At 41.0% G+C, this 13,399-nt stretch overlaps 1 protein-coding gene and 1 long non-coding RNA gene across 3 annotated transcripts in view; both read left to right on the forward strand.

The window, feature by feature from the left end:
* The first annotated feature begins 3,215 nt into the window (after positions 1 to 3,215).
* LOC121602485 (dynein light chain Tctex-type 5-like) lies at positions 3,216 to 10,137 on the forward strand. Of its 2 annotated transcripts, none has more exons than XM_041931249.1 (3): positions 3,216 to 3,481; positions 3,947 to 4,455; positions 8,993 to 10,137. In XM_041931249.1, exons 1-3 carry the CDS (start codon positions 3,476 to 3,478, stop codon positions 9,159 to 9,161), a joined length of 684 nt encoding a protein of 227 aa, XP_041787183.1. In that variant the 5' UTR covers positions 3,216 to 3,475; the 3' UTR covers positions 9,162 to 10,137. The 2 variants fall into 2 exon arrangements, with proteins under 2 accessions (XP_041787183.1, XP_041787184.1); XM_041931250.1 differs by having other exon boundaries at positions 3,950 to 4,455.
* A 2,086-nt stretch (positions 10,138 to 12,223) lies between these two features.
* The window catches only part of LOC121602486, a 29,704-nt gene continuing 28,528 nt past the window's right edge, over positions 12,224 to 13,399 (forward strand). The window contains exon 1 of the long non-coding RNA XR_006006421.1: positions 12,224 to 12,624. This is a non-coding gene — a long non-coding RNA (uncharacterized LOC121602486). The remainder of the gene's footprint in view (positions 12,625 to 13,399) is intronic.

A 13,399-nucleotide genomic window follows, 5' to 3' on the forward strand; every position in this document is an offset into this window, starting at 1 on the left:
ACCACTGAAAATAGTCCACTAATCAATGATAACTGATATCAAACGCTTTTAGAATCATACTGGCCAATATTGGCACTCTATTTGGTTATTTTGCTAAGGAATGGGAGGAAACTGTCTGACTTTCTGTGGACCGCATAATTTTGATACCTTTTTCCATTTTTTACATCATACACAAATTGCGCAAAATGATGCAAAGCAGAAACAAATGTCGAATTTAGTTCATTTGAAAGTGTCTTATGTATCTTTTATTTTAATTGTTTAATCATGCTTTCTACACTTTCAATTTTCTACACTTGTTCCTATATTTTTGAACTTGTCCCATGAGTGTTTTCTAGACGATAAATGACGATTTGCGAGACAGCAACAAAAACGGAAAAGTGTGAAAAGACTTAGCCCTATTTTGTGCACCATAGACTATTGCATTTTCCCTACACTATTGAGCACAAAATCACGAACCAGTTCGCTTCAACTCGCCAAAATGAAGTAATCCCGTTTCCGTAGATAAACAAAACTGTCACAATCTTAAATGACAGGAAACTTCATCTGCAGCATACGACAGCATACGGCAGCCTACTGCAGATGTCACGTTCGCTACTATACAGCCAACCACTATCGTTTACTGCTGTGTTATATCTTCGCTTACAACAACCGTACACCGTACACTAAACCGACCGAGCAAACTTTCGCCCGACGATCACCTTACCACCGTGTGCCATCCCGTAGACAGTTTCGTTTATTGATCAAACAAGTGTTGTTTATTTTCAGATCTCTTACACTAACCACTCCTTACTGGTTTGATAGTCCCGTACCCTTTGCCACTTTGCCCTTTGCCACTGTTGGTGCTGGACTACTTTCCTCCCCCGGTGGTGGAAAAGAGACAGTAACAACAACAAAAAACAACAACTTCCAAATGGGATTCTTTTGTATAACGTTTTGTGGTTGTGGGCGAAGCCTTCAGTAACCCGCAAGGGGAAGGTGACAGTAAATGAGGCCTTCTTTGCCTTCTCACTAACCCTCCATCGGCCCATCGTCTCGGTGCGCCGAGTGAGCAGCAAAGCGACCACGATCGCTCGATTAATTGGAACATCTAACGATGGAACTTTTTGCCTTATGTGTGCAGAAGGGCTGCGTGTTTATGCACGAGGGAGGCAAAACGATTAAGTAAGTTGTACCGAGCAATCCAGCAGTGGCAGTGGCCCGACTGTTCTGGTAACTCGGGGCTCGGGAGTACAGCCTGGTAGAAAAGCAGCCCCTCAGAAAGCATCCCGTGTAGCAAGCTTCATTATGTACATGACTTGCAGGGAATGTCGTACTTTTATCTGTGCGTCTTTAACGCAAATGAGTTTTCGTTTGTTTTCAGCGGAACGCTCTCCCGGGAAGGCACGGTTGTGGGAACGGTTAAGAGTTGTCGAGTTTTCCGCGGCTTTCCCGACTTCAAGAGCCGGGTTCAAGGTCGCTGCGTGATGCGGTGTCGCCGCGGGGCGCACTCTCGATGTCATAACTTTCCGCTTAATATGACAGCGAAGGGTTATTAGGTTTGGCACCGTGTGCACCGTGAATCCATGGGGCGTTATTGTGTGTTCTTTTACCTTTCCACGTGGCAGGATTCACATACACACACACAGACACAAACGTACAATTCTTGATTGTGCCGCACAGTGGCAGCATTTTGTTGGCAAGGGTAATCAAAAATGGATGCGCACCACCAGTGGGACGACTTTAAAGACGAACGCAATTAAACGAAGCAGTTCTTTTGCCCGCCCGTATCGATTGGGGGGAAACAAGCGGCTGGCTTTTCAGCGTCTGTTTTATAATTGATTTAGCTGTTGAAAAATAAAACAACGACTGCATGGGTTAAGAGAAGTTGGTATGAAATAAGAATGCCTTGGCATATTAAATTGGAGCTGGTAGCGTTGATTGATTTAAATTTGAGCAATTTGCAGTGTTTTATTTCACTAGCTTTATGGTTTTGTTATTTAATCGTTGAGTTTGCTAAATTTCCACCAAAAATCAATCTGTTTACAACATTTCCAATATTATTTCCTTTAATGAAACATATTCACTTACAAGGAATTTTAAATACGTATAACACTAAAAATATGTATCTTTACATAAAATCTAACTAATATCACAAGTAGGTGTAACATTGGTTGCTCTAAATTTGCACACTTTTATTCAGATGTCCATGGGGTTCTTTTTGGTTTTTTTATTTGTGTTTTTTAGAGTTATTTTATTTTTTTCTAGGTATCCAATATTCATTTATATTAGAATATCATACTCGGATACCTTTTTCAAATTTTTCAACAAAAAATAGAGATAAAAATGTCCTTCTATTGTTTACTTTTGGTGGGTTATTGATTAAACAAGTTTGATGCTTTGACAAATAGTACAGAATTACCAAAAAATCCTTCACGCTATTCTGCCGTACATTTTCGTTTATATTAATTTGTAGTATATATTGTGTTCTGCATGGTGACATCGTGTCTATGTAGCTTTATCGTTATTTTAGCTTTAATTTGTCTGATAGCACGTTTAAAGCAGCTTTTAACAAAGCCTATCCTAACTCATTTTAAATAGCAAAATTGTACTGGTTTTCACGTTGATATAAGTTTCAAAAATTTGTATTTGCCAGCTACATGAAAATGACGCAGAAGCTTGCTACGATACTGTGTCATGAATTTTCTAAAAATACTCTTTCCTTCTGCAACACATTTAAGTCACAAAGGTAACAAGAAATCAGCAATAACACCTGTTAAACAACATTTTTTTCAAAAGTCTAAAACAAATCTACTGATTTTAAACAACAATTTGAATTATTTTCGTTTTTTGTTCTAGCCAATCCATCCAATGCCATTTTCCCAACGGTGCAATTGATGCCACATCCGATCGCACAACTAACGCGTTCCATCCGCTAACAAAGCTAACAAACATCCATTCCAGCCTGACACACATTTGGCGTGCCGTTTTAGTTTTTCGAAGCCGCGTTTGATGTTTACCGATTGCTATACGCCCTCCTTACCAGCTGGAACGCTTATTGTCGTACACCCACTAACCCATACTGATCGGGATGGGTTTCTTTCAACGGGTGCGATGGTTCAACGGAACCTTTGCGGTGGTGGTGGTGGTAGTGCTGATGCAACGAAAAAAAAAAACACAAACGAACTCTCTTCTATCAAAAACAAATCGTGCCCTTCAGTCGCTACTAACGAGCGTGCTTGAACGCGTGCTCAAAATCCTTCCAATTTAAGGGTTGGAAGAGCGAACCTTGGTTTCTGCCCCGCACATTCCTTGTTGCCGCCAGTTCCAGGTTCGAACGGTTTGCCAAAATCGATGCCCGCACGAATACGGTTTAGAGTCGAAAGTCGGCGGGTTGTCGGTCGACCATTAGGTGCTGTGACGTTCGACTCGGTGGCTGACTGTGGCTGGGGATCAACGGAGACAATCTTTCGGGCGGGTCCCCGCACACGATTTGATAATGGAGGTAATTCGTTCCGTTGATAGTTAGTTGATAGAACACGGTGTCCGCGGACGGGTGACTCGGTGTCGTTGGTGTGTCGCGCACCCTTTCGCTTCCTGGGACGCGTTCGTTCGGCTTATTATTGTTGGATGTTTGTCCTGGTTTTTTGTGCTTTCGGTCCTTGTTGCCCTGCCCTTCGCAAGCTCGCTGTTTTGCGCTCACAATCACATACATAAAAGTGTCCTGTCTAGTGCCGGTGGTTTGCTTCCGTGTATCTATCTCTTCGCTAAACTGACACTGATTAAAACTTTTCTCCCATTTCATGCTTTGCATCCATTTCGGGCGGTTTGATGGTGACTGGCACGCCACCCGGGGCTGGCCGCACGCTGGGCCAAACTTTCCGTCACGTCATCGTCCTGCGTCCTGCTCTAACGCGCTGTGAATGCCCTTTTGCACTCACTGGCGACTTAATTAACTCGGTCGCAATAGCAGCAGCAGACAACGGCATCACAGCAGCAACAGTCAGCGCAAATGGCTTCCACCAGCCCGCAGTCGGGTGGAAGTCCCGGCGGAGCTGGAGGGTCGACCACCGCGCCACCCCCCACCGTGCCAGCGGTAGCACCACCGTCGACGCGGAAGAAAACGGGCAAGTTTCTTGGCTCGGCACTGAACATCACCAATCGGTACCGGGCAAACAGCAGCAGCCTGAGCAAGGTGAGCCTTGCCATTACGAATCTAAAGGTGATCCAGAACGTACCGCTGCCGCCACCGATCAGTGCGATGATTGCGTCGGACATACCGCCGGTCTGCAAGTATCTGCCGTCCTATCGGCTCACCTCTCGGAATCCGTTCAATCGCGAGGCGTGCGAGGCGATACTGCGGGAATCGATGGACAAATCGCTGCAGGGTTTAGAGTACAGTTCGTACTTTGCGCCCTCGCTCTGTCAGCAGATCTGCGAGGACATCAAGACGCGCGTCAAGGAGCTCAAGTTTGACAGGTGCGTATGCGTAGTCAGGATCATGCGGGGTTTGGTTTTTGCGAAATAGCGATGTTTTGGGGTGAATACCTTCGGGCAGTTTTGGACAATTGATTGTTGTGTGCTAAGTAATTGTAGATCGAAACATAAACAAGCAGCAAACACGGCAAAGGCATCAAAGAACTCCCAAATGGTTTGACAAACATAATCAATTATCTGTACCGAGAAGTCTTTAGAAATCATGGAAATAATTACTGATTACACCTCCATACGCCATCGAACCTATTATTTGAAGAGAGTTGAGTCGTTCCTTCACCATTACAATGCCGTAAAGACATCTTATACTTCATCGCACCATGAATATTGGTACTGAAACTACGACCAAGATTTGTTGTGGTGCTGTCCTTTGTACGCAAATCATGGTGATTGATCGGAAAGAGGTACTCTGCGGTTTACCTTAAGAATGAAAAGAGCTTTGCAAACGATATATGGATCATCCACAATTGTATACAATCAATCGTTCTTGTTAAAAGAGCTGTGGTTAAACCAGTCAACAGGAGCAACTAAGACAACAAAGTTTACACATGCTCACCTGCTTTGAGTACACTCGTGCGGGTTTACGTGTGCATGGTGAGACTGCACCAATCAATCGATTCCTTTGTCAGTGGGTTTATATCATTCGTTGGGTAGACCCGAAGAAATACAGTCGCTTTAAACACAACGCTTGACATTGTTAGGAAGAGTGAAGACTTGATTTTTTTTTCTCATCGAGCTTTCGTGCACCTAGTCAAATCCTTAGGCCAAGACCATTATTTTGCACTAATTTTAGATCGACAGAGTTTGGCTCAAATGACCCGGTTTCAAAAATGATGATTGCCTATTCCTCTACAAATTGCACTGTCGATTTTAATGTTAGTGTGAACAAACTTCAATCACTCTTGCGAAGCGCATTTTAAGAAGATTTTTTTTATTTTTGGTTAATACTAGTTGTATTGTAACGTATAGAAATAAGTTGTGTAGGTCTATAGTGGTTCGATGACTAAGATGATAATGATGTATCCCACCTCATACCCCTTCAAAGGATTGAGATAGACGAATTATCTAGCGATAATGAGTTAATTAAATGTTACAAAGTATAAAAACAGAAACGAATGTGGTTATTAGCAAGCATGCACAGGCGACCTCGAAACCCTCCACAACACCACCAACCCCACACCTCGTCTAGGTGGGCCATGCCAAGAGATTTCCCGTGTCGATACATGTAGCCGGGAATCCTGGATCGCCAATACCACCCGCTCACATGCTACATATGTTTTGCGCGCAAGTCTCAATACTGTGAAGTCACATACATTTTTTTTTAAATTTGGTAATTTTTTTTTTTTTGGCTCAACAACCGATGTCGGTCAAGGCCTGCCTGTACCCACTTGTGGGCTTTGGCTTTTAGTGACTAATTGATTCCCCCCCATAGCAGGATAGTCAGTCCTACGTATGGCGGCGCGTTCTATTTGGGGATTGAACCCATGACGGGCATGTTGTTAAGTTGTACGAGTTGACGACTGTACTACGACACCGGACTTAAAATTTGGTAATTATTCAATGGTTATTTATATGTACTGATACTTCAAATAAAAGATTATCTTTAATTATTATTGTTATTATTATTAGTACTATTCGTATGTCCCGTAGTAATCGGTCTCGTGGTACGGTCGTCAACTCGTACTACTTAACAACATGCCCGTCATGGGTACAAGCCCCAACTAGACCGCGCCGCCATACGTAGGACTGACTATCCTGCTATGGGGGGAATCAATTAGTCACTAAAAGCCAAAGCCCACAAGTGGGTACAGGCAGGCCTTGACCGACATCGGTTGTTGAGCCAAAAAGAAGAAGAAGACTATTCGTATGTTTTCCAAAACAAAAAGAAGTAATCTCATGAGAGCAAAAAAAAATCAAACAGCTGTCAGTAGTAGTATCTACTAATTTACATGAAGCACTATAGTAAACAACAATTAAACAATACCACTTTTAATAAAACTAGCAAACTTTTTTTTTACTTAAACAGGGACTAAGTAGAACTAATTGACCCTGGCATTTTATTATAAAATTGAAATCCCTTAAAAAAGATTGAACAAGTCGTAGTTAGGGAGTCTTGGATCATGAGCTCTTCGAGAAAAATGCTGATAGATATCCGATCCGATAGATTGGTTTAAATTAAAATATATTTAATGTGTATAAACATTTAATTGGTTTGTAAAATTACATAAGTCTTTAAACACGTTTTGTCTCTCTGAATCTTCAACGTAGATTGGCTTTTCTTTTTATTTTTTTGACAGTTCATATGACATTTTATGTCAAGGTTAGAGCGAGCGAGACGGTAATTCTTTACACGGTACTTAAACTAAAGGTATGATCTCTGCCAAGGTGGCCATATTATAAAGATGGGATTTTGTATATTCTACAGGTTATTGGTTTTTACATTTTTATTAAAGTTATAGATTATCGTCGCTTCGCTTTAATATTTCTTCATATTTAAACTGAGTGTTTAAAATGCAGGGCTCCGCACATGATGCATTTTGCTGTTCAAAACCTCTGCTTATTCCAAGGTTGACACCAAGAGGATTGTGTGATTAATTGCCAGTTCGTTGTCAATTTTCTTATCATCGACTCGTTCAAATTCTGCAATGGTTGCTTCCTATTACTGTTTTTGTCTTGTTTCTATTTAAAACTAAAAAAACACACGATGACTCCCTGACCTATTTGTCGATGAGTCCCCGATGGCAAAGCGGCGAGCGTTCTGACATTGATTCTCGGTGCAGGATGGAACGGTTCAACTAACACGCTACATTACCAGATTGGCCTGAATGGTCTGATCCTTTGCTTGTCGATCCAAGACAAGCTTTTCATTTTCCATGTACAACGTTGTGCATTGTTCGCTTGAGTTAAAACATACCGGGGATCGGGCGTTTGGTTGAAAGGATACTAGGAAGGTGGGGTAACATGCACATGCTTATGTTCGTATTGCACGGGTTTGGGTTCTAGTGCGTAGATCGAACAATTTGAAGGGTGCCCGTTCTCCGTGTGCTATCCATCATTACATGTATGATGACTAGGCAATGGAAAAAGGTAACATGCAAAACGTAGTATACTGGAAATTATAAACCATGTTCCATGATCTGCATCAACATCCAAATGGCAATCGTTGACTGGTAAAAATCCATCCGTTAATACGCAACACGACAAAGCCGTCTCTCCTGAATATATAAAAAATCCATCCGTTAGCTTGTATATTTTACATACAGGCTTAGACAGGTCGATGCAATGTTATTTTTTAATTTTGTTTGACCAGTGTCAATCTGAATGGTTATCGTAAATGCAAGTTTGGACTAAAATAAAGAAAGCCTTTCTGTTTTCTCCCTTACAAATATTGAGGTATTTAACTGCATGATACTCTTTGATTGGAAGGATGATAACTGAAGGAATTGATATATAAGTTGATAAAAACACATACAGTGGAGCGCCGTTTATTCGGGCTTATCGAGACTTGACCTCGCCTAGATACTCGAATAGCATGGATAATGAGTCAAAGTATATATTTTATTCCAAATTTCCGATTTTTTTTTTTTAATGTTTTGATAAAACCTAGCCAGTGTTAATTAACTTCATATTTTGTGGTAGTGGTACAAGGCAGGCCTTGCCCGACAACGGTTGTTGAGCCAAAAGAAGAAAAAAAAACGTGAAGAGTGAAATAGAATAATGCATATGGTAAAAAATGATACATTTCAACAGCATATCTAATTAAATATGTAAAAAAATATTGAATTTGTATAGAATTCAGGGTGCCTAAACTAACTGAATTGATACAATGGATAAATAAATACATTAACCATTTCCGCTACATGCCTTCATTATTCCTGCTCGAGTAGTTCTAAACGTGGTTCCTAAAAAATGTATAAATTTTTCAAATTTTAAAATTTTATCATTATTATGTTTATCAACATAACACCATTCATTTTGAGTGAGACACCTAAACCACTAAACTAAAAACCATTAACTACACATTGGGGAATTATTCAATCAATTCACTCCTTGAATAGAGATTAAAACAGTTAATGTGTAATTTCAAATCATGCTACTACACCGACTGCAACCAATATGTGTGCAGATCCACATCCAATCAACCTACGCAGGTCTCATGACGAGAGACATAATCCTTAGTTCAAATGAATTGAAGTCTACACCATTCACCGTCTCCTTGGGCTTTCTTAGCATTCATTTCTACTAAATATGCTTGCTAGCTGTTGGCCTTTGTGTCGAGGTGTCAGCTCGCTCCCAAGTCCTAATGGTATGCTAAATCATCTCCTGTTAAGTGCGTGATTTTGCTGTACAGATAGGCTGCTCTCCCCTTGTGTGCATACGGTTGAAGGTAATATTCATTTTAATGTACAAATAAGACTCACGGGAATGCATCGGGGACAATTTCGGTATGATTGATAATGGCCCAACTCGCTTGTTTCTATTTCGCATTCTTCAACGCTTATTGTATTGCTGTACCTTACAGGTATAAAATCATCGTCACGGTTACCATCGGCGAACGGTACATGCAAGGGCTGAAGGCAATCACCCAGTTCCTGTGGGACCCGGAGAAGGATAGCTACGCCACGTGCATCTACGACGCGTCACCGAGTCTGGTAGCTGTCGGGACGATTTACGCCATCTATTTCGATTAGGTTGCTCTCCCGGACGCTTTGCAACGCAGCGTGTGGAACGTCAACAGCAGCAACAGCAACCGTACGATGGTATACCGTAGAAGGAATATATTTTCTGCGAATGCCTGCAGACATTCCAGACAGCTTGGCAGCGATGAGGCATCAGCCTTCGGGCGTTCATCTATTACTTCACCTAATGGGCGCGTGTGCATCGTACAGAATTAGCCGATGCAATATGATTCAAAATGCTCCGATATGAGGAGCTCGAAGGATTTATCATCCATACTCTGCTAAGTTGTGCAATCGTTCCCCGAAGCAATGAGGTGAAACATAACTTTTGTTGCTATTGTTGTTGTTATTTTCCTTCGTGCAACTCCGCTTCGAATTGGTTTGAATGGATGCAGTACAGTTCGTCATATTTCATTGTAACATCCGTATATGCTACTTAGGCATGAGCTGGTTCACTGATTTGTTTCTCGATTTGTGAGCACAACGCTGGAAGGAATGGCATGCAAGTGTGCTATATTTTAATGAAAATGCAACATTACTGCATCATTGTTGTAAGATTCACATATGAAGGGGAAATAAAGGTGCAACTAAGAGAGTCTAGGAACATTATACATGGTTTAAATCATATTTAAATTAAGAACAGGTCAAGAAAAATCAGCTATTAATGCCGAAGCCGTTGGGATGTTTGTATGGAATCGTTATTGCATCGAACTCATCAAGTGTTTGGATGCGTCCTGGATGTTTCCAGTGTTATCATGCCACACAATAGCTGAACAGTCTGAAGTGCAAAAATGACGTAATTGATAACTAATATCAACCTTCCTAGGCGGAACCAGCTCATCGAGCGGTAGTTGTTAGCACGCGAGAAGAGAGCGTCGTTGTCTGGCGCTAAATAGGGGGCTTACGAGCATGAGTTGAAGATTAACTTCCGAGCTATCGATAGTATGTAATGCGAAAACGTAGAGTGAACGCCAAGGAAGTTATACATGTTAATGAAATATGTTGTTTGTATAATTGCAGAAACTAGAAACACCCGTCGTTAATAAAAAAAATTAAAGTTATAAAACATAAGTGTTAAGTAAGGTGTTAAGTGTTAAAAAATGTATGAAATTATAGAGAAATTTGATTTAAACAATTAAACTTAATTAAACCTGCATTGCAAAAGGAATCAGTCGATACAGAAACATGCAATTATGGTTCTAATCACTGTCTAATAGTAGTGTCATTACAGCATAATAACCATGATAAAAGTTGAAGTTTAATCGAAAACAATCAAATAAATAGATGAAATACATGCTGCTGTCATCGTTTTTGAATCATTTTGTTTTTGCTTTAAAGGCGCGGTTCACAGTCGATTGTCTTATCTCTTTCTCGTAGTCTTATCATTTGATAATGAGCTTTTGGGCTCTTTGATCTAGTTTTCTTACCGCGTGTCAGACTGTGACGATACAAATCCGTCTTGTAATGAATTACTTCCGTTAGCTTGTTTTAGAGTTATTGTTTTGTTCTGCACAGCTTATCTCGTGATTATCTTTCATAGGTTTTGCTGTCTACGTCACGAAAGAATGACATCATTCTGAAGTGGCTGAAATCTCGCTTTCAACAATTTTTTTTGCTGAAGTGGGTAAGCTTTTCCGGTGAATAATGAAATCCCTTTGAAAGAACACTGCGACGTATTGTAATCGAGATCAAGCGTTTTGTTTGGTTTGATTGAACACTTCATTGCTTTTGTATGTGGGGTTGTCGTTTGGACAGCAGCATGCTAACACGATCAACAGGTTGTGTCAGCGCCCTGCTTTTGTTTGAGTTACGCGAAGGCAAGCGTTTTCAAACGATCGTGTCTCGCATGTTAGGAGGGAGCTCGGTTGCTCACGGTTGCCATGGCAAATCCATCGCCCAAACAGTTGGTCGCGTTGCACAGTGGTATTCTTACGCTGTTGAGAACAAGAAAATGTTGGTTTTTGTTTGGTTTACTTTAAAATGTTCATGAGTTTATATTTACGTGTAGTTTCTACTTTATGTGCAAAAATTGATATATATGTATTGTGCCTGAAACAGCAAAAAAAAAATCAATGATTAACTGTTTTTCTGTTGGCTGTGATAGCATAAATGGCGAGTTGATCTTACAAACTAACTCTAAAGTCTTTTGGAAATAAAAATACAAAAAAAAACTTTAAGAAATTACTATAACGTTCAACAACAATATTAACTTAAGAGGCACCCTGTGTATTGATAAAAAATAACATTTTCTAGCGACTGCTTGCTATGAGGTCTGTTGTTGGAGCATTTTTGGAGTTACGGGTCCATTCCATGCATTCCATCGAGCCTGATGAGTGCCTGCCTGGTAAAGTTCGTTCCATCAAAGGGGGATATTTTGTGTTTCTATACTCGTTCTTCTTGGCTGTGGTTTGCCAAATAAAAAAATTAGGGAAAACCCGTTTTGGTATCACCAGGGGGAAGACTGTGGGCAACCGTGTGCCTACCGCTGCAGGTGTGTGCTCATTAGATGGCAGGGTTAGCGATGGTGTAAAATGCTTTCATTAAATCGACATTAGTAATTAAAATTTCATTGTTAACATTTCAGTTACCAAACATTAGATATAAGTGGACAAGTAAGTTCGGTAGTAATCCAATGAACCAAAGGAAACATACAACATAGAATATCCGGAGACATGTGAAAATATAAAAACATAAATAAATATAGGCTATTTTGCTATAATGTCTATTACCTACTTATACATATTATTTTAAATGAAAATGAGGTGATTTCTGAATTAAAATTTGTTACTTGTAAAACATTTAAAACTATTATGCATACCAAGAACTTGCACACACAGTTTCTACATAAGCTAGGGAGTTTGATTATGCTCCTGATCAATGAAAAATCAAACAAGAGTTTTGAGAAAAATATTTTTTAAATCATTATTCTTGCTCTGGAAAACCCTGTAGAAATCTAGGGGAACGGGACGCCCCGATATCGCGCCGTACACAATCGATTGCTGACGAGCCTACGGTTGTGTTGGTGCGCACACAAAATCACACCGTCGGCGAATGATCGCGTCCCGTGTGTGTCTGTGCTCCCCGCCTGCAGTCCCGCCGTTCACATCCACGCGCGATTTCACCCGCACGCACACGTACCATGCACACTCAGCTGCCGGACGGGTTTGTTCCCCTACGATCGGCTTAAGCGCGCTCAGTTACAGTGCAGGAGCTCTGGCGACCGGAACGCGCGCTGGTCCAGTGTCTGAGTGTCGGTGGAACGTTTGTTAAAAAGCTCGCGAGTGCTCCCACCCTCGTTGTCTGTCGAATGTCTGTCTGTGTTTTGTGGGTCGCAATAACGGAGGTGGAATAATAGTACGAGAAGGGAACGTAAAGAGAAACAAAATAGTGCCAAACAGCAAGTGCGAACGCCGCACTGTGTCCGCGTGTGTACTCTTCTTGGACCCTTCGTGTGTGTGGTTTGCTGGTGTATCGTGTAAGTGTCCCAATAGAGTAGTGCAATACAAGATCAACTCATTCCCATCACAAACAAGATCGAACGAATGATCGAAAAGCTCCCTGTGGGGCAGTAGCTGCTGCAGGAAATAAAAATTTCTCTTCTCTTGGGTGTGATTTTATTTTCGTGGATGCTGACGTGTGTGATAAGTGTATTATCTCCTGCTTATATTATTGTGTTAACCTTTATACCTGGTTAAGCTGAACTAGCGATCGAGACGTACGATTGAGACAAAGTTCTGCTGTATTTTAGGCAGCAACAGCCGCAGTGGAATGGAACAAAATGGAGTTGAAGATGTGGCATGCCGTGCAGCAACAAGATCAATCCCTTGATGTTCCGTGTGTGACAAGCGAATGTGATGAAAGTTGGATGGAGAGTATTAGTCCGGAGAGAGCGAGAGTGAGATAGTCTGAACCTGGTGGTCGGTTCACAATCATAGTCGGCAGTACTTGGGCGATAATTAGTGGCAGTGTGTTAAATGATCTGAAAAGAATTAGAAACCTGTTGGAAAATGGTTCGAGGGCTTGCGGAGATTTTCGATTTTATGGGTTTATGTGATAACCGGACAGTAAAACAAAAGACGCACAAGAGCTATTTTTAGTTGTGGCTTTCCACTACATGCTGAGGAGTTCAATATTTCATAATAAATGTAATGGAATGCCGGTTCATGTAAAATAAATGTAAAGTAAATTATGAAGAAATAATCAAACGCGCATTTTATCACCTTGCTTACTGTTTGCCAGTAAATGAATGG

The sequence above is a fragment of the Anopheles merus genome, unplaced genomic scaffold (genome assembly GCF_017562075.2).
Source record: "Anopheles merus strain MAF unplaced genomic scaffold, AmerM5.1 LNR4000468, whole genome shotgun sequence".
Lineage (NCBI taxonomy): Eukaryota > Metazoa > Arthropoda > Insecta > Diptera > Culicidae > Anopheles > Anopheles merus.

Coding starts and splice junctions, on each gene's coding strand:
- LOC121602485 (XM_041931249.1), top strand. Junction 4,456..8,992: donor AAGGAGCTCAAGTTTGACAG/GTGCGTATGCGT, acceptor TGTACCTTACAG/GTATAAAATCATCGTCACGG.